We start from the raw sequence: 25,730 nt of genomic DNA, 5'->3' as shown, positions 1-25,730 counted from the left end.
TTTTCTGTGGATTTTCACTGTCTGCTTCGACAGAGTTTATATTTGAAATTAAATGTGCAGTCCTGGGCATTCACAGCCAAGAAATGCAAGCTGAAATTGGGAGGAAGGTTGTGTGATCTGAGGGATAGAGAAAATAACATGTCCATAGCCAAAGCTACATAGAGCTTCAGTCCAACAGAAAGAATACTGAGAAATTTATTTATCTATAAGTTATGGAGTCTGAACATGACAGAGGGAGAAGAGCACTGGGAATAGAGTATGTCTGAGAACAAATGGATACAAATTGAGCGTGTGTGTGTGTTTAGGAGACAAATCAGGAAAAAAATAACCCAGCCAGACTAATGAGATGGGGAAATTTTTGAAAAATTCCTCTGTGAGGGGGTTTATGTGACACTATTTCTTGTGATTGCACAGAATTGCAGGTCCCAGGAAAATGATCAGGTTTTGATAAAATATCAAAAGTCTCAAAGAAGTGGTCATCCTCCTCTTTCCCAGAGCCAGGCAGTGGTGCGTGTTCGGAGAAAGAGGGACAGGAGCCATAATCCCACAGTTCCCAGTGGGATGTAGTGGAAAGGTGGTTGGTTAACTGTGAGGTCAGTGAAGGCTCTGGAGAAGGTTGTGTGGGCTCAGTGCTTGGAGCTTTCCAGTTCCCAAGTGGAGGAAGCCCTGAGCAGCCTGGCCTGACCAGGGAAGGGGTTGGGCTGGAGACCTCCAGAGCTCCTTCCCGGTCAGTGACTCCACAAAGAGCTTTCAGAGCCTGCTGCCAGTTCAGCCTATGCTGAGCATAAAGGTTGATGAGGGATGGAAGGAGTAACAGAGCCTTGTTAGTCCTTCTGGGGACGGGTATCAGTGTGTTCTAGTACCTGGTGATGTTCCCAATTTCTCCGTAGTTTCCTCTACAGGTGCGTGCTCCTTGCACCACAATCCTTACGGGGCCCACGGTGCCGTGAGTGTGTGGGGTTGAGGGCATGAGAAACAGTGGAGCACTCTCCAAAAAGTATTTGGGAACTGCTGCCATGCCAAAATAAAGGGAAGCCAGAAGGAATTTAATTTCCAGTGGACATGAAGCTAATAGGATGGCAATTTGGAAGGTTTCTGCAGCGTGTGGTAAAAACCTGAGAGAAATGTCAATCACTGACGTCAGCTGTTTTGCTCTAGAATAGATGTAATGCCTTCGTCAGGGGGGAAGTTTGTTGCAGGCCGGGTTTTTGTGTTAAACTTGTTTTTTGTAGTTGGTGATCATATTTTTACACCGTCTGATGTAACCTGCCAGATTTCTTGGCTTCCGTGGAGCTGTGTAATTTTTTCTAGCTTCCTAGAGTTTGCTGTTACAAAAGCAACTTCTGCTTTCACGTTGTCACCACTGTATTGTGCAAGTCCAGTGTACTCGTTTTATTACCACACCCAGGGATGTCATAGTTACTGCTGAATGATTTCCCTGGAGATAATAGTGGCACAGCTTTAAAAAATCAAGACCACTCACTGATTGACTTAAGAAATAAAAATGGTATAATGCTTTCCAGATTGAAGCTTGTAACAATACTTTCTTTGTGTAAGTGTCAGCATCATTCATTTGTAGGTCATATTCTTTAACCCTGTACATGAATTTTCATTAACATTTTTCTCTTTTAAATTCTTAGGTATTTTCGTAGCGAAAGCTTTTTTTTTATCCAAGTGTTGATTCTACCTTATTTCAGAGTCTGTGTGCCTGTGGAGTAGGAGAGGTAGCTGACATTTAACAGGGAATCACAGCCTGTCTTGCTAGAGCTCCAGCTCGCGACTGCGAAAAGAAAGTTGCTGTATCTCACATGTAAGGCACAACCTCCTTTTGTGCTAATTCCTCTGGAATTAAATTAATTCAAGTCTAATTAGTTTTAATTAAGACATTCAGTGGTTCTGTCCTGAATGTTATGGCTAATGTCTGACTCTGTAGTGAGGGATTTGCTTTCAGTACCAGCAGTAGACAGGGGCACTGGTGGGTGACTTCAGGGTAGTTCACCTGTACAGCTTTTAACACCTTCTCCTAGCAGGAGTTTTCTAGGTAGCCACAGAGCTGGTAAGGAGTACTGGGGCACCTCTCCTACGAAAAGAGGCTGAGAAAATTGGGGTTGTTCACCCTGGGAAGGAACAGATTGTGTGGAGACCTCAGAGCACCTTCCAGGATCTAAAGGGGCTACAGGGAAGGGATTCTGCAGTGGGAACTGGAGTGACAGGACAAGGGCGAATGGGTAGAAACTAAAAGAGGGGAAATTTAGGTGAGATATTGAGAAGGAATTGTTCCCTGGGAGGGTGGGCAGGCCCTGGCACAGGGTGCCCAGAGCAGCTGGGGCTGCCCCTGGATCCCTGGAGTGTCCAAGGCCAGGCTGGACATTGGGGCTGGGAGCAGCCTGGGACAGTGGGAGGTGTCCCTGCCCAGGGCAGGGGTGGCACTGGGTGGGCTTTAAGGTCCCTTCCAACCCTTCACATTCTCTGATTCTGTGATTCTGTGCTTGGAACAGGGCAGTGACAAAAGGTTTTGTTGTCGTGTGGATCTGCAGGGCTTTCCTGCTCCAGCACAGGGGTCACAGCTGCTTTCACAGACTGCAGGTCTCCGAAAAGCCAGACAGGGACTGCACAGCTGCTCTGTGCTGGTGGCCTGCTCTGGAATTTATTTTTTTCCCCGTCAAATTCTTCTTTAATATTTCCCTGGTGAAAGGATGTTGCTTAGGCAATACCTTGCAGGAGGCAGCATCTGTCTGCGAGGATGTAGGTGTTCCTGAGTGTGCTAGAACAGTCTGAAATGCTGTTTTAGTAGCAGAGCACAGGGATCTCTGTGTCTCACTCAGGGGCAGGAAGAGTGGAAGCTGAGTGAGCTGAATTGGAGCCTGTAACAGGTTGTACAGGGTTGACTTGTACAATTAAACCTCTATCATCCAGTTCACATGCTGGGAATATTTTAATTTCAAAATCAGACCTAAGTATCTGACAAGTGTGCTCTCTCTAAAAATTATTTGTTAATTAGTTTTCAAAACAGAGAAGGAAAAAGTGAAATACTCTGGGCTAAGATTTAATAGGAGAGAGAGAGACTCACACACAACATATATATCCATAAATATATCTATATCTATCTACCTGTATATCTGCTATACCCTGGCAGGACAACAAAGGACAGAATCTATCTAAATATTTATTTTTTCCACCTTGTGGAAGTGTAGAAGTCCTTGTATATATATTATGGAAAAAAAAATACTGTTAGAAAGGGTTGTTAGAATACCTTACTAATACAGAGAGAAATCATGACCAGCAAAGCAGATGTAATGAGAATTTCCAGCATGGGTTTTTTTTTTCTTATAGACATAATGAAAAATTGTTGTTACTGGAAATCAGCCCACTGTTAGTGCTTAGCTTCAAGAGACGTTGCTGTCTGAATGGCTCCTCCTTTCAGTGCATAACCTCTGATAATTATTGCCTTAGGTATGATAACTCTCATTTTTATTGGAGTGTAGTAATGCAAAGGTTATATAGCAGATATATATTATTTAATGCAAAATTAAAATTCGCTCTATACAAGGAAGTAATTTTCAGTTTTGGAAGCTTCTGTGAAAAATGTGTTGTCTCTTTTTAATAACTTGTTTTCTTATGTGAAACACATCAAGTGTAAGCATAAGAAGAATAATTATTTGAGAAGCTTTTCAGTTATTTCTGAAATATTTTGTGTCTTATGGTTGACATCACTTCTTTCTTCATCTCTAGGAGACAAACAGTGGGCAGGGTGAGAGGTCAGGGGAAAATGACATTTTTGTCACAGGCTTCTAGTTTTTGTTTTTATTTCTTAAGCTTAAAATACAGGCCTGGTGAATGCATAGGGACTCTGATTTCTGATTAAGGGAACACAGCTTTCTAAATGGTTCTGTGTTCATCTTCCTGTGCCTTTAAAAAAATTAAAACTTGAAAAAAAAAAAATCCCAACAAACAACAAAACAGATACTGAAGGCCAGCAGTGTATCAGTCACAGTCAGTCTGTTGTCCCCTGGGACCTCTACCAGATCTGCTCCTTCTCTGTATAAATGAAGTGTCTACTGCTTCGGTGTTTTACATAATGTTTTCTTGAATGATCTGAAAGGGGAAGTAGAAAGCACATTAGTTACATCTGCAGATGGTGCAGGGCCAGAGAGCTACAGCAGCTGTAAGGATGGCGAGAAATTTAAATTCATCCAGGGAGCAGCAACGTGCAGGAATTTACAAAGCTAACAAAAAATTTAAAATTCACCAATACCAATTTACAAAACCACCTTGGAAACGTGATCCAAGCCAAAGACATGTTGCTTGTCAAATTAGCTGAGTGAGGTGTTAATGATGTTTTCTTTCGCTCCTGCAGTAAGCAAGAGCTGTTTATCTTGATATCCCACCCAGTTAACTGTTTGTTATGGTATCCTGATCTTTAACCACTTCCCCTGCATCTCCCTAGAACTGTTTGCAGTTTCCCTACTGTGGTTTTAGCGATGAAGGACAAACAACTGGACTGTTTCTTGGTTTAGTTGCAAGGAAAAACTTAGCAGTGTGTGGGAAAAACTAACATCTCCTTTTTAATGATATATTTTTTTCCCCCCACAACTCTTTAATTTTAATAGAATTCTGTCTGCAGTTTACACCGTCTGTCCCAAATTCAGAGTCCTTGGATATAAAATTGTGTTGTTTCGTCATCTTCTCCTCTACCAATCCACTTTCCAGTTTGGGATGCCAGCAGGTCCCCAGAGCAGAACTGCCCCGAGATTTCTTTTTTTTCTTTAGGTTGTTTTACTCCTACTTTGGGAATTCAGTCGACCTGGCTGCTTTTCTGGCTTATCAGCAGGTCCACAAAGGTCTCTGTGTGTTAAACAGGTGCCGTGAAACAATTCCAAGCTGCAGGAGCAGCCTCGGGGAAGGGGTTTTTGGTGCACTTTGTGTGGCACGCTGTGTGAGGGAGGCAGGATTGCGGAATGACAGGGTGCTCTGGGATGGAAGGGACCTTAGATCCCCTCTCGATCCACTCCCTTTCCATGGGCAGGGACACCTTCCACTCTTCTGGGGCTGTCATGGTAGTTTGGGTTTAATTAGGGCTGTATCCGTAATTCTGTGTTTCCCTGGAGGCAGCTGGATAATGAGCTCCCCGCAGCACGTTATCCTAAATTAAGATGAGACGACTGGGGGAGGAGGGAAGATACGGAAGAACACTTGTTTTGCAGAAACCTTACTGTGTTTGTCTTTTTTTAGTGGATTTGTCAGCACCTGCGTGATAAATTTAAGCCTCCTGGTGATGGGCTTGCTCTGCTCACCTTTTGTGGGCCTCCTAGAGATGGTCCACAGGTCTCAGTGACACAGAAAGCAGGGCAGTGAAGTTTATTGTGAGAAAGTGGGCAATAGTCAATTGCTTTGCATAAAGACTGAATTAAAGGCTAAACTAAAGATTAACTGTCAGTGTTGGACTCCAGCACCTGCAAGGATGGGCACATTCTCTGTGTCCCTGTAGCAGTGTGAGGGTTTTTTTTTTTTATAATTATAATTGCTTTTGGAGTGTCTACTGTGTGTCTGGCATGACTTTGGTTGTGCAGTGGTACCAGGCTTTCAGAATAAATCTATTGCTATTCACTTTAACCTGTTTTGAGATTATGCATATTTTATTCTTTTTGTGCAGTGAAAACTGTAATTTGTTTGTCCTAATTAAACATATTTTCCTATACCTGATCTCAGTTGAATATATTAAGGCAAAAGACAAAAATGATGTGCTCTCCTTGCTATTTCCTTCACAGTGAAAGATTGTGATGCTTCTTATCTGTGCTACTGTGCCTCTCTATCTCTGTGAATTCTTTATCCAAATAGCGTGGTGGTGGCTTGCAAGTGATGAAAAACAGTTTCCTTTACACGAATGTCCATCTTTGTTACTGCTGTCAGACAGCAAGTGTGATATTCAGGGGATGCACTCCAATCTGTGGGCTACTGATAGTGTAATCTAATTTCCAAAAATAAATTAAAAGCATCTTTTCATCTGTAGCCATCAGATGTACGTCAGCTAAAGACAACAACGCTTTAGAGACAGCACATGCGAATTTGGTGGCTAATTGGAAATTAAACCTTTGGGTTTCCCACATTTTCTGATAGACTGACCTTGCTGAAGGAGGTCAGGATGGTATCGTGTTGCGGCAGAGACTTCCACAGATAAAAGGTCTGAGTGGAGGGCCTGTTACTTGTTTCAAACATTGCCTTTGGAAGGTTTGTGAGCAGTTTCTACCAGGCCTTTTTCAGTCCAAATTTATGCATGGTATTAGTGAAACTTGCATTTAAAAAAAGAGTTAACAAACAACAGGTATTTTTTTAATCAATGTATTTTATGTAATTTTCCATGCCCTCCCAAGTAAAATGGGGAAAAAAATAAATCAAACTGCGTTTCTGATTTTAATAGATGAGGTGCCACAACACAGAGTGAACCCTTCCCTGGCATGTACCACTTACATTGATGTATTTTTTAAGATGTTACAGCTGTGCATTCAAGTTGAAAAGATGGGTAATACTTCTATTCATAGGGAAATGCCGCAAAATTTATGTCAGTCTTTTTGATAATCACAGGATGCGAGAGAGGATGCCTTCTCCTTCTGTGTAACCCTCACCAGCTCGGTGTTTCTGCAGCAATTTCTAACCAAATCCAAGTACTTTCAATGCCTTTTTCCTGAAAGATCTGCTTCTGCTGCAGCTTCAGCTGGTCAAAGTCACAATTGTCTCTTCCACCCTACTCTGCTTTCTCAAAACCTCTTCTCTCAAGTATTTTTCTGTCAAGTCAGGCGAGTGCTGTTGCCTCTGGATGTGTAGGGGCTCAAAAAACGCTCTGGGGCTTCTGTAGGTTCTCACAGCTGCAGGAGTGTACCTTGAGGGGGCTCAGATTCTCCATCCTCTGGCCACTCCAGATCACCAAAGAACAGGCCCTTAATTCCTGATTTGCCTTTTTTAAGGTAACACATGTGACCCTCTTCAAACAGCCTCGAAATCCTTCTTCCACTGCCTCAAACTGTCGTGTTGGATGTTATTGTGTCCTCACCCAGCTCTGCGTGGTTATAGCTCAGCTGGCACAGGTTTGTATGTATGGCTGAGCTATTCTTCCTTTAACACGACAAAAACAACAGTTTTCTGTTGTTTCTCCCAGACCAGGCAAAACAAATCTGTTCAGATCTCTTGTATATCCTGTACAACATCCCCACTGCTGAAGAGACACAGTGGGTCATTACAGATCCTTTAATCTCACTGAGCTAACCAAATCCAAGCACTTGCAGCGACTTTTTCCTGAAAGATCTGCTTCTGCTGGTGAGGCTGCCTGTTTAATCGAAGGACTCCTTTTATGAGTAAGAACTTGCTGTCTGAACCCTGGAGGTGACAACTTGCTGGCTAGATTTTACATATTAGCTGCATAAATCCCAGAATCCCAGGGTATCTGGGGTTGGAAGGCACCTCTGGAGCTCACCCAGCCCAGCCCCAGGCAGGATCCCCTGGAGCAGTGGCACAGGAACGTGTCCAGCTGGCCTCGGGATGTCTCCAGAGAGGGACACTCCAGGCCCTCCCTGGGCAGCTGTTCCAGGCCTCTGCCCCGCCATGGACAGAAGCTCTTCCTCCTGCTGGGCTGGAGCTTGGTGTGGTTTATTTTATGGCCACTGCTCCCCACCCTGTCCCTGGCAGCACGGAACAGAGCCTGGCACCATCCTCTGGCACCCTCGGAGGTGTTTGTATGGATTGATGGGATCCCCTCTCAGCCTTCCCTTCTCCGGCCTGGCCAGGCCCAGCTCCCGCAGTCTCTGCTCATCACAGAGCTGCTCCAGACTCCTCCTCAACATTGTGGCCCTCTGGAAATAATTAGCATGTAGATTATTCCACATATTCCTCCATTCTCTGTGTGACAAATTTGTTGCCTCCCTTTGAACTGGAGGACTGTAAGGTATTTCTTACGCTTATTAAATATGTATTCAAGTTTACTGGAGCAAAGCTTCAGTGAAGTTTCTTGTACAGTTGAAATAACTCATTATTTCCTTGTGTCCCAGTTCAGACTTGGATCTCTGAAGCTGCAGGAAGTCCCAAGCCCAGCAGAGGTGGTCAAGGAACTCATTGGTTACTGCCTGGACAGCCTGGGAAAGCTGCGGGCCAAAACTGAGCATCTGCAGAGAGAAAATGAAAGGCTTTTCAGCAACTGGAGTGATGTGGAGAGGAGGTGAGTTCCCAGGTGGATTCACAGGTGACACCTGAGAAGCTCAGCAGCAGTGGACAGAAATTTTTATGCACTTGAGAGGTGCTTTGAGCTCAGTTACTCACAGCCCATGTAGCTGTGGATCTCCTCCCTTTGGCAAAGATGCAACTGATACTAAAAAGTTGCAATTAAAGCTGGCTTTAGCTTCTGAACTAGAAAAAAAAAAACCTAAACACTTCTCTTATCTGTGGAATTCGCTTGACTTTCTTTAGGAAGTCTTTTCCTTAACATTATTTCCTATAATTCTTGAGACTAGCAGTGTAAATTATTTACATTTCCGAGTGGGGAATAAGTTGCTGTTTCTTGCATCTGTTTCCCTTGTTGAAGCAGCCAGAATTGAAAATTGAGTGCAGCATTATAGGAAGAAGTATTATTTTGCAAGAGATTTTTCTAACTGCTATTGCAGTTGTGATCTGAATTGTGTGTCATTCTGTAGTGAAATAATCTGTGCTTGTTTCACTGAGCATAAAACTCTTAGCACAGAGCAGTCAGAGATGTATCTTGCTTTTCGGTAGCTTCACCTGAAAAAAACCACACAATCTAGGAAGATTGATGAAAGAATGCAGCTAATTTGCGTTAATTTACCTTGAAAAAGAGAGCCAGCTTTTGGGAGGAGTTAGTTTTGTTTCCCTCTCATTAAAATGAGTAACAGTTTCTCCTGACAGTCTCCCTGACAAGCAAAGGGCCTCCCTAAGAAGTGTTTTACTGCTTAACAGTGTAGTTGAACAATAGTGTATTGTATAACCCGTGTTCTGTACTGCATTACATGCTGATGTGTAAGAGGCATTAGTGCTTGTATCAATTTCCATGGTGGGGTGGCACTTTTACAGAGTTACCCCAAAGAAAAGGAGGAAAAACAAAAACCAGACCAAACAAACAAAAAAATAAAAATCAGAGTTGCGTGACAGACTTTGCTCTCAGTGCAGGCTGGTGGGTTTCTGTAGCGTGTTTATAGCTGGAGTAGATTAAATGTGGCTTTTTCAGAATAAGCACTGAAGGTTTTATGGTCACCAGTCTTTGGCCATGTCTGTTAAATGTTAAATTTAAAAATAATTTTCATTCAAGAAGTATTGGGCTTTTTGGTTTGGTGTTTTGGTGAGGTTTTTTGTTTGTTGGTTTTTTTTTTTTTTTTTCCTATTTGGTTTGGCTTGGTGTTTTTTTAAATACTTTTTGCCACAGCCCAGTTCTACCCTGCTGCCTTCCTTTGCTGCTTTGGCTCCGAACGCTGTGAGTTGCCCCGAGCTGAACAACGCTGTGCCTGTCTTTGTTCAGGAGGCAGGATTTCAGGATTTACATCCTGCATCACTCACGGTGCTGAGTGGTGAAACATCAAATATGAGCACGTGGTGTGGAGATTTGCGCTCCCGTCTCGCCTGCAGCCAGGGCACGTCAGCTCCACAGCCCCTGCAGGTCCCTCTGCTCACAGCCTCTCTCCTCAGGACTTCTTTAGAATTAAAACAGACCTCTGAGAGGTGCTTTTGTGCCTGTTGGTCGTGGGGTGGAATAATTCAATCATCTCATTTCCATCTCTGGGTTCGAATTTTCTTCACCATCATGGAGGTTTTGGTGAGCAAGTGGCAGCCTGGGGATGAGTGAGTGAGTGTGTGTGCACACCTCAGGGATGGATGAGTTAAAATATCAGAACAGAAAAGCTGTTCTCTTTATTTTGTATAGAAAATTCAAGGCCAATTAGTTCTGGGCAGGCTGGACGGGGTTTGGAGCATCCTGGGATAGTGGAAGGTGTCCCTGCCCATGGCAGGGTGTGGAAATGGATGGGCTTTAAGGTCCCTCCAACCCAAACCAATCTGTGGTTCTGTAATAATGGAGGTGGTACATTTTAAGTAATAATAACCTGTAGCAAAATAATTCCCTGAACAAAAGAAATCAAATTTCTGGTTTGGGCGTGAGGTACGTATTTTGTTATCGGCCATCTAGAATTTGTGTAGACAAGCCAAATTCAAAATAGCTGCTAATTGATGTGGTGGTCAACTGCAGTGGCAGTGTATTTAAACCACAAGCAGATTATAAAAATGCAAGCTAGGTACTTTGGGCTTGAAACTGAGTCTTCAGCATTAGCTCATCAGCATTCCATCCCACTGCCGGTGCTGGGGGAAGGGTGAATCTGAAATGCAAGGGAGCAGTGTTGTGAGATCTAGGAATTATTTTTGAGCACTGGGAACAGGGATGAATACCAGAGATGCTGAATTCTTTCCTTCATAGTGCTGGAGTGTGAAGGATGCCACTAACAATTAAATAAATGCCATTAAGTTGCATAGCTCACGTTCACCTCTGTGGAGCGTGTGTGATTGCTCTGTGTTGAGGCAGCACTTGAAATCTTGGTGTTTATTATTAATTCCTCAGTTTATTGTTTGTCATAGTCCCTAAGAGTGGCTACTTTCAGTGGGCTGTGCAGGATTTTGAAGGCTCACAACTTGCAAATACAGCATTAATGTGATACTTTTGTGATATTCAGTGCTTTTAGATGGAGTGTTTTGCCAAATTAATGTCATTTCTATGTCTGGAGAATGTATTTGGATGTGGATAATTTTTGAATAAAGTCAAAAAAAGGTGTTAATGTAAATGAAAACAATCATATAAGATTAACTGATGGGCATACTACTAATTGGTTTTGCCCAGAGGGAAGAGTTAATATTCTAATTCTAATATTCAAGATGCTAATTTTTTGCCGTAGAGACTGAAGAAATTGGCTAGTCTTGCAGTAGGTTTCTCCACTGTACTACTCACAGTCCAGGCAGCATCAGCTTTACTTCACTGGAAGTTTCCATTTACATGGGTTTTCATCAGGGGATGTCTTTGCAGCACTCTAGGGCCTCAGTGAACTTATCTTAAATGGCACTTTTTTGGCCAAGTCAGCCACATTCCTCAATATTTGAACCAGCCTCAACTGCTCCAACACAAACCAGTGCCTTGGCAAAGTAAAGGCACAGAGCAACCACTTTCCCTGGTTTCTGTGTGAGAGAGAGGATTATTCTACAGGATTTGATACACACAAGATTAGCATATTTTAGACAAAATCCTTTTTTCCCCCCCATTTTTATGTATACAGACATAATTAGTATCAAGCATGTCCAGGCTCTTCTGGGCCCTGCATGAGGGTTTATGATTCTTTGTGAATTGTCTATTTGTTCCCCACTAAACAGTTAACTTCCTTCTTGTAGGTGGAAAGTCTCCTGGTAGTTGATTAGTACCTATGATCTTTCATTTAGGAATTATTGAACTGATCTATATGGTAATGATGTTCTGCTATTTGCATTTAAATTAGATGAATTATTTATCAACTATCAAGCAGATCCCTAAAGCATTGCACAGTAGACTTAATACTTCATGAGATTTTTTTTTTTGCTATTGTCTTGCTTCTTACATCATAGATGGTTTTGATCTATGAACAAAATAATTTGTATTTCTGTAGGAAGTCTGTTGACATCTCTTACCTTATAAATTAATATTTTTAAAGTCTGTTACATGTCTGGGCTTAATAGCAAAATAAGCCTTCTAAACTTCTTTACAGCCTTGCACAGGTTGGTGAAAAAAATGTTTATAAGTCATGACTATTTCCTATATTTAGCAGGATCAGTAGAATTATCAAGTTGTTTATTTGCTTCTTGTGTACACAGCTAATAAAATGTTTGTGGTTCAACCCAAGGACGGAAAGGTTATGAAATATAAGAAGGAAATACAGAATTACATTTGCCACTAATCACTTGATTTTTTGTGCTCATGCTTGCTTGTATTCCAGGTTTGCTTATGAGGCTTTATACACCCATATTCTTGATTTAACACTTCCATTGTGCTTCCTTTTATTGACATTCCCAATATGCTGATACCCACAGGTGCCTAGTAAAACTTTTAAAAAGCCTGAAGAATATTTTATCTGAAGATATTAGGAACTTCTAAATGCTTTCATTTTTTTTTTTCTCTTCAAATATATTTCACACCAGTGTGTGGTCCAGATTTGAGACCTGTCAAGCTGAATCATATCTATTTATAATCTCATTATGTGCATCCTGCTAAGGTATGGCCACTGTGGGGATTCAGCACTGAAAATAAGGAACACTTGCCTATTTAAATTTTAGTTGTCTCAGATGGAGATGTACCCAAAAAAAACCCCAAAACCCCCCAAAAAAAGCGTGAAGAGAAAGTTTCCCATTTGGGAACTTTTCCCTTTTGGGAGCAGAGTTCATTGCACTTTTCTGTGGAAAAACAACAACAAAAAAGCTGCTTCTGGCCTGTTTCAGACGGGAGGTGCTGGACTGGTGGTGCGTGGTTTGGAGTGCGGATTCCTGGCTGGCCTCACGACAGAATTTTCTTCCAGGAAACAGCAGAATTGGTGTAACAGTTAATTTTGTACTGCAGGCTGGAAAAATGCGTGGAAGCTAAAGAGGAGCTGGAGGCAGACCTTTACAGCAGGTTTATTTTGGTGCTGAATGAAAAGAAGGCAAAGATAAGAAACTTGCAGAAGTTGCTGAGTGAAGCTAAAGAGTCTGCAATGGATGCCAAGTGTGCAAGGTATTCAATGTCTCTAGGTTTCCTGGTGTGGTACCTGCTGCATGTTTGAGTTCAGTTTCCATTTCCTTGGCCCTGATGGTGAGTGACAGTTCTTCCTGGCTGAGGGCTGGGTTATCCAAACCAATCCTGAAAGTCATGGAAGGGGAGGATTCTTTCTGGCATCCCTGCGAGCAGCAGCATATTACTGTGGGTGCTGTAGTCAAGAAGTGAGTGTCTGATGGGTCTGTCCTGTTTTCTGCTGGGCTGCAGCTGATTTCCCAATCAGAATATGTCCCTGCTGTTTCCATAGGTGGTAATTTTGTACCCATTCTCCCTGAATTATTTAATTCCTTTGGGAAAAAAAAAATCTAATCTTTTTCCCATTCTTTTAATGTTTTTAGGGATAGTATTGCTACTACTCAGATGGTAATAAAGAGAGAAAACAACTATGATGCCAGCACTGATGAGGAAAGTGAAAATCCAGCACGGGCCTCATTGCCATCAGGTAAGACAGAAGGCATTGTCTTTGTGTGATATCACAGGCAGGCTTCATGTGAATAAACCTTAAGGAAGGCAAAATACTACCTGACAGATTGCTCTGTGACAGGCCAGCCAGCAAGCCTTAAAAATACCTCTCCTGAAGCAGAGTACAATACTGGCATTTTCAAATTAGAGAGAGGAGGTTTAAAAGCAAGTTGCACGAGTGAAGGCACTGTAATTTCTTGCAAAGTGACAAATTACACACTTTGCAGAACTAATGACAGTCTAACAGTATCTGAACCATCAACAATTCCACTTTAAATTCTAGGAATCATGATGTGTGTGCCATGATTGATAAAGTGTAAAAGGTAGCTCCTGACAGTTTCAATAGTATTTAAAAAGGGGAAAGAGAGGAGGTTTAACGGCTATAAAAAGAGTTGTGTGCATAAACGGAATGAAAATGTATTTATAGCAGAATCCACTTTAATTTGTCAGAGAATTTTTGGCCTTGTGAAGATGCTCATGAAACTTAATCTGACACATGTTTCCAGGACTAGAGCCTTGTAAAGTGTGTGGGATGCAGTGATGGCCCATTACAAAGTACAAGATATTTAACTTTGAATCAGAATTTTGGCACGTTTGTGGTAAACTAGCGGGAATACACAGGGCAAATGCTATCAAAGTTTCAAAACTGCATTGATAGCTGTAATATGGTTATATATATGTATAGATATATACACATGTGTGTATAAAAACATATACATAAACCTCCCTTCAGGTCTGCAAAGTTTGCTATGGGTTCTCTCACTGGAGCTTTTTATTTCCACTGTAGGGAAAGGTAATCCAGACACCACTGTGTTCCTGTAGAACAGCAATTCTCTGTGCACATTGGGAACCAGAAGTCTTCAAGACCCTGTTGCCAGTGGCAAGCAGCTTTGTCACTCATGTGGGGCTGTTTGCTGAGGAATTTCTGGCTTTCTATAAAGTGGGCAGAGCTCCAGACAAGGAGGAAATTGTGATCACAGAAAGAAATCATTTAATGCTGCACTGTGCTCTCCAGAAATCTTTGCTTTCGGGTGGTAATTGGTCAGTTCAGATAACATGATGAGAAATACTTTATTTTGTGAAATGGCAAGGAAAAGTGGAAGGTGTGGAATCTTCTTCTAAGTAGCTCAGTGAGAGTTTTGAGACTGAGATATGTATTTAAAAATGAGAACTCCACCACTGCCCTGCTCAGGCAATCATGTGGGACTGGACTGATCAGTGTTGCAGGAAAATACACCAAAAGGTGTAAGCACAAAATGTGCTTTGTTTTGCCTCTGAGGGATGTAGTCCTCAGGGTTTTGGTCCTGACTGGAGAGTTCAGCTGCAAAATTTGCAGATAGCATGAAGACTATAAACTATAAAGACATAAGACTATAAATGCTTTGGGTAACACACCTGAGCTTTTCAAGGCCCTCACAATGAGTATCCCTTAGGCCAGTTCGTGCTCTTCCTATGTGCACAGCTTTCTCTTTCCGTGGAAAATAAGAAAGCACAGCTGGGTGCTGAGTATCTGCAGTCTGGCCTAGAAGTTCCACATTCAAAAAGAGGCAGACCACGTATTCATGGAAAAAAATAAGGATTCAGGAATGAGTGGAATGAGGGGATAATGAAGCTCATGGAAGCATCAGGGACTCTAAGACATAAAGGATAATACAGATAATGTTTGGGGGGTTTTTTCCTGTTTATCTTAGTTTTCCTATCTCTTTGTCCATCATTGTACTTCTTTTCCTTTTGGACTTGGTCATTGCAGGAGTCAATGAGAATTAGAAGACCATTGAGGTCATTTTAGTAGATATTGGTGAAACCCACAATCAAGAGAGAAGATGGAAAGTGAAGGCAGGTGTGTGTATGCCCACAAAATGCGTTTGTGTATGTGGATGTCCAAATAACTTGCCATTAATTGAAAAAGCAGCCGTGCTCAGCAGGTGATTTGGTTTGTGTTGGGAGGGGAAAACCAGGGGTGGTTCCATCACAACATAATTCTGTTCTAGCAGCTCATGGGGGTGTGACACAGAAGCTGTGAAATGCAGACAGTGCAAAGTTAGCAAAAAATCAGGACTTGCTGAGCTGCAGAGGTTGAAACTCTGTCCGAAGGTTTTTCTTAGCCACCCATAATTCTTCTCAAATTTCTTCTCCCTGAATTTTTGGGGTGCTTCAGGGTATTGCTGTGGATTCAGAAGAGAAACCTGCTGATGTTTATTACAAGAAAATTGAATGACACATTCAGTTACCAGTCCGGTGTTGTTGATCTGATGCAAATATTGTAACAAGACCCAATGAAGAAAAAAATACTGAGAAAATGAATCAGAATGATTAATTTCAATCTTTGTAAAGGGGCAGAATCTGTAGCCTAAAAGTTTACCTAAAATGTCTTCTTTTTTCGGCGTTTCCAGTACTATTTGTGGGTATGATTTATGGTTTGCTTTTTGACTGCAGTTTCTGCTTCATAGCTCAAAGCAAGGATCAACTGAAACATGGTAGTTTTTGTCTTGCCTACACACTGATGTAGTTAATGCTTTATTTTGTAAAGGAACAAATTAAAATTTAATTAGTAAGTATTTTAAAGTGCTCATAAAAACAGCTGATGAGACTTTGCCCCTTAGAAATAGTGCAACATCTATAAATAATAATAAAATTATAAATAATACTGTATGTGATTGTATACAAGAGCTTTGCCCATCATGCCATGAACACAGAGGGAATTTATTTGAAGTATTGTTTAGGGGTGTGAATGTGAGGCTGAGAAAGGCACAGAACTGCAGCTCTCACTGGAGTTTGATAAGTTCTGAAGCAGCAGCTACAGATGACCTGTCAGGTCCTTGAAATGCCTGTGAGCTCCTGCTTGAGAGAGGAAGGAAGAGGTGAAGGAAATGCTCCTCCTGTTCTTCACAGATGGTGTGTCAGGAAATGTATCTTGAGAGCAGGGTCGTTTTTGGTTTGTCTTGTTGAGGTTTTGCTCCAGGGTTGGGGAGATTCTGTGCGTCCCCAAACCCAGGTGTAGTTGTTGTTTTCTCTGGTGCTTCAACAAAGTTCCCCCACCTGGAGCAGACTTCGAAATATCACTGAAGGTGTGGAGTGGGATAAGGCTGTGGTTCTCTTCATGTGCTGGTGCCAACTGGACATGATTGTTCTTTAAGGGGAAAAACAAACCCCTACAAACCCCAGAAATTGCCAGTGTGTGTTTCTCTTGGACTGGACGACTCAGCATGATGCCACCACACTGATGCAAGATGTTTTCTGTCATTTTAGGATGCAGAAACACTTACTCTGCTTAAGGACAGCCCAGCTGTTACTGATTCCTCTTTCTTCCCCTCTGTGCTGAATTTTACTGGTTTTGTTTACTCCAGCTGCTCAGCCCTTCCTCCTAGGGATCCTGAAATGACAAAATCAGACTGATAAAACATCACTTGGTATCAGGGTTGGCAGTCATGGCTTTGTCCTGCAAATCAGACCCTTTTATTCACTGAGAAATGCTTCGGTGGTCCACGTGTCAGGAGGCTTTTAAAACACGAGTAAGGATGGGATAAATGTTCCCCCTCTCTGCTGCCTTCCCAGGAGCCTGAAAGGTAGATAGAAGGTAATAGTTTACTGTTCACAGTGCTTCGAAAGAGAATATTATTCCTCCTCCCAGGTATATGACAAAACTGCAGGGAAATATTTAATTATTGCAATCTGTTGTAGATATGAAGGATAACACAGCAGGTGGGATGTAAGCAATGGAAGAAATTATTATATGATTTATTATTGTTATTTTCAGTTACAAATGCTATTATATGTGTCTGCCTCTGGACAAAACAAGGCTGCTGTGCACCGATTTACAGTCAGCTTGCATCCTCTCTATTTTATTTTCTCTTGTCCCTAAATTCTTTAGTTGTATTTCACATCATAATTGGTAGAAATTACCTCTCCTTAGGGTAAGGAGGGACCTCACGATCTGCCCTGTTGGATCACATAAAATTTTATTATCTGCGTTTCTTGCTGAGTGTGTGGAAATATTCCATATTTCCCCAGACATTCAGAGCCCACGCTTCTCTGCATGTTTGATGACAGGGACAGGTTCAGAATTGGTTGTAATAAACTCTCTGCAGAGCCCACGGTAAGAGCAAGCACCTTGCCATCTCCCACTGCCTCACGATGCAAGTGTTCTCACCCCCTCCATTCAAGCTCCTGCCTTGGGGATTTCTTGTTGTGCCCTCAGGACTCCCTGGCCCTTTAAATTTAATTAGCTCTCCTGTGTAGTCCAATCCACTGATGGCTTGGTGCTGCTGGTTAATAAGCTTTGATCAAAGTTAATAATAATAAAAAAAGCCTGTTGTAACAGCACCCGGCTGTGCTGCGCAGTTAAAGTTCCATCTGTGAAGGCTTCTCTTTAAAAGTCTGTTTTTAAGGAGTTTTAGTACTTAGCCATTTTAATTTACCTCAGGCTTAAATTATTTCTCTTTTTGTCAAGCTGTAATTGAAAATGCTTTATCCCAAGGAATAATCCCATTTTCCTTTCCCTTAAAGCTGTAGATACCTTTTTTTTTCTTCCGCCCTGAAACTTGATACTGATTTTTTTTTTCCCCCCACAAACCTGATGGCTTTATGCCTCTGAAGTACTTGTGGTTGCCAAACTGGTTTCCCTCTGTGTTATACCAGGTGCCATGGTCAAAATACATTTACAGTATCAAGTGTCAAGATGTTCCATGCCCCTTCAAAAACCTGTTGTCAGTGTTGCACTCAGAGGGATTTACAGTGTATTACTTAGACATTTTTCCATGAAAATTATCAAAATTGCTTGTATCTCTGCATACACCTTCTTACTGTTCCTGCTTCAGCATCTAAAGTGATGCAGCTGAGTGTGGTTTCCCCTAAATGAGTCATTATTCAGTGGAATTATATAAGTGACAGATTTATGCTTTGCTAAGATTGTTGAAACTTTGGTGATTGATCAAAAAATTAGAGCAGCTGATGATCACACTGCAGGTTAGGTGCCACAACATTGATTAATATAAAATTTAAAAATGTTTGTCATTGTATTATCCACATACTGCTAAGTGTTACACATGAAAGAACTTTGTTTCCTTGGTGAGTTGTAAAATCTTCTCCAGTGCAATTTAATTCCTGCATAAATCATCAAATTAACTGTCTTTATTATATTTATTATATTAAATTGTAAGACCCTTATTTTAGAATCATTTTCAGGCCACGCTGGTGATTCCAAGCTTGATGCACGCCCATGAATACTGTGTGGGTTTTTTTCTCCTCAACTGAAAAACCAGTTCAGAAATGTGCACTTTGAACAGAGGAGGAATTATTTCATTTTTGGGGGGTGGAGGGGTGTTAATATATTTATGAAAAGGAGAATAAATAACATAAATTTCCAGTTCTTAAATAAATCAAAGTCCATTAATGAAGCAGCACCTTCATAAACATTATCTCCTTCCATGAATAAACAGGTTTCCCAGCCCTATTTTGACACCTGTTTGTAGAGAATTTTACTCCCCAGTTGTGAAACTGCAACATCAGTGGTGCTGGAGCTGTGCCACCAGAGCCCTGCTCTGCCTCATCCTCCTCAATACACATCTTACCAGGTGAGCAGGAAACTCCTGCCAGCCATCAGGTACCTGCCAGGGGCGATCCCCGTTCCAGCTTTTGTTTCTCCTTTAATCCGAAGTCCCTGCATTTGTTTAGCACTTAGGGTAATGATCCTTTTGGGATCTGGTGCAATTAAAGGACCTGGTAGGGGTTATTTTTCTTACACCAAAACATTCTTCAGTACTTGTATTACGGACCATAGGAATCACTGAGTTCAGTGCACACTGAAATGCAAGCCTTGCCAAGGAAACCTCTGTCACACAGTTTCATTTTGAACTTTATCCTCCCACCTTCTCAGGCTGCTCCAAGCCCTGTCCAGCCTGGCCTTGGACACTTCCAGGGATCCAGGGGCAGCCACAGCTGCTCTGGGCACCCTGTGCTGATGCCTTAGGTTTCAACTTTTATGTTTTTCCAATCCTGTGCTTCCCAGTGTGTGACTCTGCAGTTCCTTGTGGCCTGTTCACTTCTGCTCTCTGTGCCAGGCAGACACAACAAAGCCTCTCTGGGCCTGCTCTCCAGGGACACCCAGACCCTCCTGGGCCCAAAGTGTGTAAACCAACATCTTAAGAGGGAGGTGAGCTTGGGGGAACTCCATCATTAACTGAAGCTTTAATTGGAGAATTCACCCTGCTATGCAAATGAACCCAGCCTATAAAAGTGTGAAGAACTTGTGACCTGGGGTCCACCTTGGGGTCCATCTGGGCAGTGGCCTCTGGCTCCCCAGGGGTACCTTTGAAGGCCTTTCAAACAAATCCCTGCCTTATTCCCTTACTCCTGTCCAGTCTCTGTTTCTAGGTGGCCTCTCAAGGCATCAGTGCCAGGGCCTCCCCACCCTCACAGGGAACAATTCCTTCCCAAAATCCCATCTAACCCTGCCTTCTGCCAGGTTTAATTCAGAGAGGAAGCGCAAGCATAAAAAATATTTACGTATATTTCATGATATACTGAAAACAAGATAATTCACATGCAAATAACACAGTGCCTTTGCGTTCCTTTCCCTCTGGAAAATTGTATCTGTACTTTAGACTATGTGACACTTGGTTTAGCACTGTTGGATTTTGGAGAAGGATCCTTTCAACAAGGAGAAGTGTTGGTTCTTGAGGATAAAAGGTTCCTAGAAGAGTGGCGATCCTGAACATTGGGATAAAAGCCCTTTTTGTCAGCTAGGGAGTGGGCTGCCTATCAGTGCCAGCCAACAAACCCTGGATCCTGCAGGTGCTGGCAGACCAGGGAGCAGCACATTCGAGCAGAGTTTGCTGAAACCTGAGGCTGCTCCATGTTCTGTAACAGCTCTCCGGATGCCGAGTTGAATATTTTGTAGGCTGCTCTCCCCAACTCCCCGTCACCCACGTGTTTTGTGCAGTCTGGTGGGCAGTCAGGCAGGGGGCAGTTCCCACACACCAGTTTATCTTTGATTTGGGGTTTGGCTCTCCCTGGGAAGGGCATTTGCTCCGGCCACCTGTGCGACACTCGCTGCCGTAATTACCTGAATGACTTCCCAGCTGCATCGCGGTGTCTCATCCCAGCAAGCAGCCTATCTTGATTAAAATCTGGGTCTCTCAGGATTGCACTGAGCCTTGTGGTTGCTCCCTTGCTTTATTACTTCTCCAGGTTAAAGCACGCATCCTCGCTTTTAACTGGGAGTTTTCTCAGCCAGGCTGCACCCCGTGAGTCTGGTGAGTCTTTGCTGGATTTGAGAGTTGGTTTCCCTGTTTGGCTTTGCTTCCTGTAGCCCTTTTTTATAAGCCCAGTGAAAACATGATGGAAAGCAGATTTTACACCTAAGGAAATGTCAAAATCGTCACACTGTCTAAAACAGTTTTTTCTGTTCCTGTTTTATTTTAATCCTTTGAAGCACCTTTGCTTAAGAAGGAAATCTCTTTACTCCATCTAAAAGTCATGAATGTAATACTCCCACAAACTTTTTTTTTTTACTTATCCCCTCCTCTTCTTCTCTACTGTCCTACTTATTTTACTGGATGTTTTTGTATTTATGCCCATCTCAGGTAAAAGGTACTGTCCTGAAGTCACCTTCCTATGTGTCCTTTAGCTTTTATTCTTAAAGTGGCATGCAGATCAATCTAAAAGACACTGAGGGTGAGGTGATAAAATTGTACTAGAACAATTTGCTTTACTCAATGGAAACCCTAAATGATAGCACTAAACTGATACAAAAATTCCACATAAATCATTTGGGATATTGCCAGACTTCCTGGAAAGCAGGTTTTTTTGTCAGTCATTACATTGGAAAACTGAGAAGTTCCTTTTCACCTTCAGGATGAAAGGCTCTTCTCAAGGACCCTTTTCCTCAACATCCATAATGCTGCACACGTCACTTAAACGAGTTTCATGCAGAATGTTAGAAATCTGTGAAACCTGGAAGGGGAAAAATGGCTTTAAAATAATCCATAGAAATTTGGCAAATGACATCTGTAGCTATTACTCCAGATTTCGTTGTGCATTTTGCTGTTTTCTGATTGGTTTTGAAGGTTAACCTGGTTGGTTTATGGACAGCAGGCCAAGTGACCTCATACAGGAGCTCTCAGTTACACACCTTCTGTTCAGGGAGGTCAAACACAAAGTTACACACTCTGAAAGACAGCTTTCCCATATGTGATCTGATAGAGAGGGTATGTTTTCAAAACTGGAGCTGTCAGCAGCATCTTATTAATTTTGGGGTTTTTTTTCCTTACTGTATAAATTAAAAGTAATAAAGGATGTAATGCCAAAGCAAAAGTATTGAAAACTCTTGAGTTTTGCTTTTTTAATTGGGTGGAGAGAGAACCCAACATGCATGAAGCAGAGAGTGTGTATTTCCTCATACATACAAATACCTCATTTATTTACATTTTTTTCATATCTGATTAATTTTACTCTGTTAGGACACACAAAACATGACACCTGCTAACCCTGCAGAGAGAATAAAATTCACGAAGGTCAGAGCTTTACATTTATATTTAGGAAAACTGGCGCAAAACCCACTCTGGGCATCCTGAGTAGGACCCTCCTCTCTTAGAAACTAAAGATCTAACTTTTGTTTTAAAAAGGCAGATTTAAATAAAGATATGCTCTCAGATGGATTAATCTTCCTGCAGTTTTCATCTGCATTTCACAAGCCTTTACCTAGTGACAGCTTTGCTCCTGTTCCTGTGAGTTAATAGGTGTGATTGTGATCACCTGGGACCAATCACACTGAAATCATTGGGCCCTCTTTAATACTCTTCCCAAATTTAAACTCTGTAATTCACTTTTCCTGAGAAGGTATCCCTGTAGTCAAGCTGCAAACCTTTTCTTCCCTTGTAGCTTATAAAAATGTCAGTAATAACTCCTTTATAGCTCATTACCCATTCTCTCAGTGTATACAAAGGCACAATATCACTCTTCATGCAAACAGAAATTTGGATGCTCTGTGAGCAGCTCAGAACATATTGTTCTAGAAATTTGGATATCTAAATATAAGTTAAAATTAGTGACCATCTTTAATTGTCTTTTTTTTTTATAGAATGTGGGGTAAAATACAGACCTTGTTGTGTAGATATCAGTTGTGTCCAATTTCAGCATAATTAAACTTTTAAAAAGATATATTAGTGTTCATTTCTATGTACCAATATTTCTGAATATATTAAGAATATAATAAAAATTAAAATTTTTCATTTATTCCATTATAGTTTTTCTTAGCAAGTAACTGCCTCAATCCCTTGAAAGCCACAATCAAAATAAATTAGTCTTCAGCATTGATGTCCATGGCAGAAAACCAGTTTACTATGCCTATTTCAAATGACTCCCACTTCACCTCCAGGGAATTCCTTTGTTCAGTTTGAGAGGAGAGTTTGTTTGTTTGAATAAAAATATTAAACTTCCTCAGCACAGAAGTGAATAGGCAGCTCTTTGGTAACAGTGGTGATAGCAAAAAATCTCAGCTTTCAAGAGTGACCAATGATTTAATGGCTTAATCCAACAGTAGCTTGGAAAGAAAGTGATGTAGCCAGTTCAGGCAAGACCAAAAGTCTTAATTTTTGTCTCTGTAATGAACCTGTTTGTTTCATTTGGAGAAATAAACTCAACTTGTGAGAGAACCCCTTGGAGCAGGGCTTTGTGTCAGCCGAGAGTGAATCTTCCAGGTGTGCTCACCTGGCTGCAATATTGTTCCTGGTTATACAGCTCCCAGACTTCCCTCTGCTGATCCTGCAACTGTCTCCAATTCCCTACAGGAAAAGCAGGGTTTATTTGGGATTAGCCATACTGGGAGCTGTTGTCTCACTGAGGAAGAAAACAGCTCTTTAATCTATAGCCAGGTGTTGGATTCTCACAGGGATACTCATTACCTGGGTTCCTGGGAGAGGAGGGTCAGGTCAGGAGTATCTGATTGCCAGCAATTTCCTTTAAGACCTTTCCTGGTTAACCTGTCTGTCATCCCCCAGGGGTTCTTTCAGGGGGTGGTGTTGGCGTTCTGGCACTCTACACTGCGTTATTTGAATTTTGTCCCACCATCTCCATGTGGTGTGAATGCACCTCATCTGCTGAAGGCTTCAAAGTCATTTAAAAAAAATCTGGGAAGTTTTAAATATAAAAATAAAGCTGTTGTGTACTCCCTGCTTGATTGTTTACTTCACTACACCTCAACAAATATTAACTTCTCTAGTTAGGCATGAAATTTGCTGTGCTTTAGGAACAGTATCATTAACTAAATGGCTCACTGGTAGCTCGTTGCTCCTGCTGGCAGCATCAAAACATTTTGGCTGCAATCTTTGAATTCTAGCAAGACTTGGAGAATTTTGATGAAGGTGAAATGTTCTTTTTTGTGGGTTTTGTTGGGTTTTGGGTTTTGTTTTGTTCAAGAGGTGAAGAGAAGAAAGCAAAGAACAGTCACTTCCATGGAGCTGCCCTGTGGCCCAGGGAACAGGGAAGGAATATGTGATAAGATTTGGGACACATGTCTGGGAAGTGAGGCACTGGCTTCTTGCATCATTGATCAGTTTGTCAGGGAGGGGGATGAGAATGAAGCAGGTACCAAAATGTGATTCTTTGTGTTGGAAACAGCCTTACCTGACAGAGCCCCTCACACCTATGTGGGGTGCAGGAAGAGCACCACGGCCAACCTTGGGGAAATCTCCTGGAAATGCTGATTTTCCAAAGCAGTTGCATGTTGTGAACCCCTGAATTTCCATTGTTAGCTAAGTCACTTTGTCCTTGGTGGCCAGTGACTCCTGTTTTCCATACGTGGAAGACTCATAGTGTTTTTTGTTGGGATTTGCAGGAGCACCCCCCTTGGTGTGGGGCGGGAAAAAAATACAGGATGTGCAATATGGCAAGGATATTTGGTAGTAACTAATATTCTTGGCCAGTCTGTAAAAGTCCCACAAAATCCGTGAGACAGGGGTGTGTGTAGATCACACAGCAGCCTGGTTTGGGTTGGAATGGACCTTGAGGATCACCCAGTGCCACCCCTGCCTTGGGCAGGGACACCTCCCACTGTCCCAGGTGGTTTCAAACCCTGTCCAGCCTGGCCTTGGACACTGCCAGGGATCCAGGGGCAGCCCCAGCTGCTCTGGGCACCCTGTGCCAGGGCCTGCCCACCCTGCCAGTGCCCATGGATTTCACCTGGCTGCTTTTCTTGGTGTGTAATTGCATCACAGCACACAGCAAGCAGTTCATTTTTCGTTTAGTCCTCGTGCTTAACAAGAGCTGATAAACAAGGGCTTTCCTTTGACCAGAATCGCCTCCTCTGCATTTGCTGAGAGACACCACTGACCCTGACTGCTTGCCATCAGCTTCCATCCGTGTCCAGAGGTGAATCCTCACCCACACATCATCCCAGCACTGCTGTCAGTTCAGTTAGCACTAAGAGCACTGGGTTCATTCCCTGTCCTTCACAACGGCTGTGCCTTGCTCAGCCCTGGCTTTACCCAGGACTGTTTGCAGCCTGCCTGAAGGCAGAGTTCCCCGACTCCCTCACTTGACACCAAGAGATCTGAGTCACAGTTCCCAGCGCTGTGTTTCAAACCACGTCGCAAGGTGTGCTGAGTAAACCTCCACACAGAACACCGTTTGTGTGGCTGCTGCCTGCAAAACGAGCCTTTATGCAGCAGATTCAAAACATGTTGACGCTCCAGTGGAAGCTGCTTGTAAATTGCACCTGATTTGATTTCAGTTCTGTTGAGCAAAAAGGTCCATTCCAATATCATCACCTGCCTTGATTCTTAAAGGAAACAAAAATTTCTGGATTGATGTGAAATGCAGATGGACTTTTAGATTAAATCAATTTTCAATCATTTCACTATACTGTCATCCATTTTTCATATGATGTGCCCTATTTTTATTTCACCTTGCTGTTTTTTCTGTCTCTTACATGTTTAAAACTATTTCATTAACCAGTGAAATTTAGGAACATGATCTGCCAAGTTTCTGTAATTCCTGAGGACATTCACAAATCACTAACCAAGCACAAAATGCCATCAAGATACAGAAGAAATTTAAATACATCTCCTCTCTGCGTGCCCAGGAGGGATAAGCTCCTATTGTGCACTTAGCTTAACTTCTCATCAAAGTAGAGAATAGACAACTATTTTCTTTCTGGAACTTCTAGGTTAAACTTCCCGGAAATGATTGAGTCTTACAGCTTGTAGGGAAATGTAAAAAGTGCTTCTGCCCACCAAGGACTTGATAAAGATTTTTGGCACTTGTGACATGAATGCATTTGTCTTTTCCCTGTGATCAGAAATGGAGGCAGGCTGTGAATGATGGAAATGTGATCTTCGATTTCCCACTTCCCTCTGCCTAATCTGATTTTTTCTTGAGAGAGAGAGAGAGAGAGAAATGAAAGGTGTTGCACAGCCAGCCATCACACTGAGCAGCTGACCTCAATTACTGCAGGCTGATG

At 42.2% G+C, this 25,730-nt stretch overlaps 1 protein-coding gene across 11 annotated transcripts in view; it reads left to right on the top strand.

Moving 5' to 3' along the window:
- Positions 1–25,730, top strand: part of XRCC4 (X-ray repair cross complementing 4) — a 148,797-nt gene that overhangs the window by 48,498 nt on the left and 74,569 nt on the right. For all 11 annotated transcript variants that reach the window (XM_048292145.1, XM_048292142.1, XM_048292138.1 and 8 more), the window contains 3 exons: positions 8,040–8,206; positions 12,617–12,769; positions 13,150–13,253. In XM_048292145.1, the coding sequence (XP_048148102.1) occupies positions 8,040–8,206; positions 12,617–12,769; positions 13,150–13,253 (424 nt within the window). The remainder of the gene's footprint in view (positions 1–8,039; positions 8,207–12,616; positions 12,770–13,149; positions 13,254–25,730) is intronic.

Source organism: Corvus hawaiiensis, chromosome Z (assembly GCF_020740725.1).
Source record: "Corvus hawaiiensis isolate bCorHaw1 chromosome Z, bCorHaw1.pri.cur, whole genome shotgun sequence".
In the NCBI taxonomy this organism is placed as follows: domain Eukaryota; kingdom Metazoa; phylum Chordata; class Aves; order Passeriformes; family Corvidae; genus Corvus; species Corvus hawaiiensis.
This window is presented reverse-complemented; position numbering and strand designations above follow the sequence as displayed.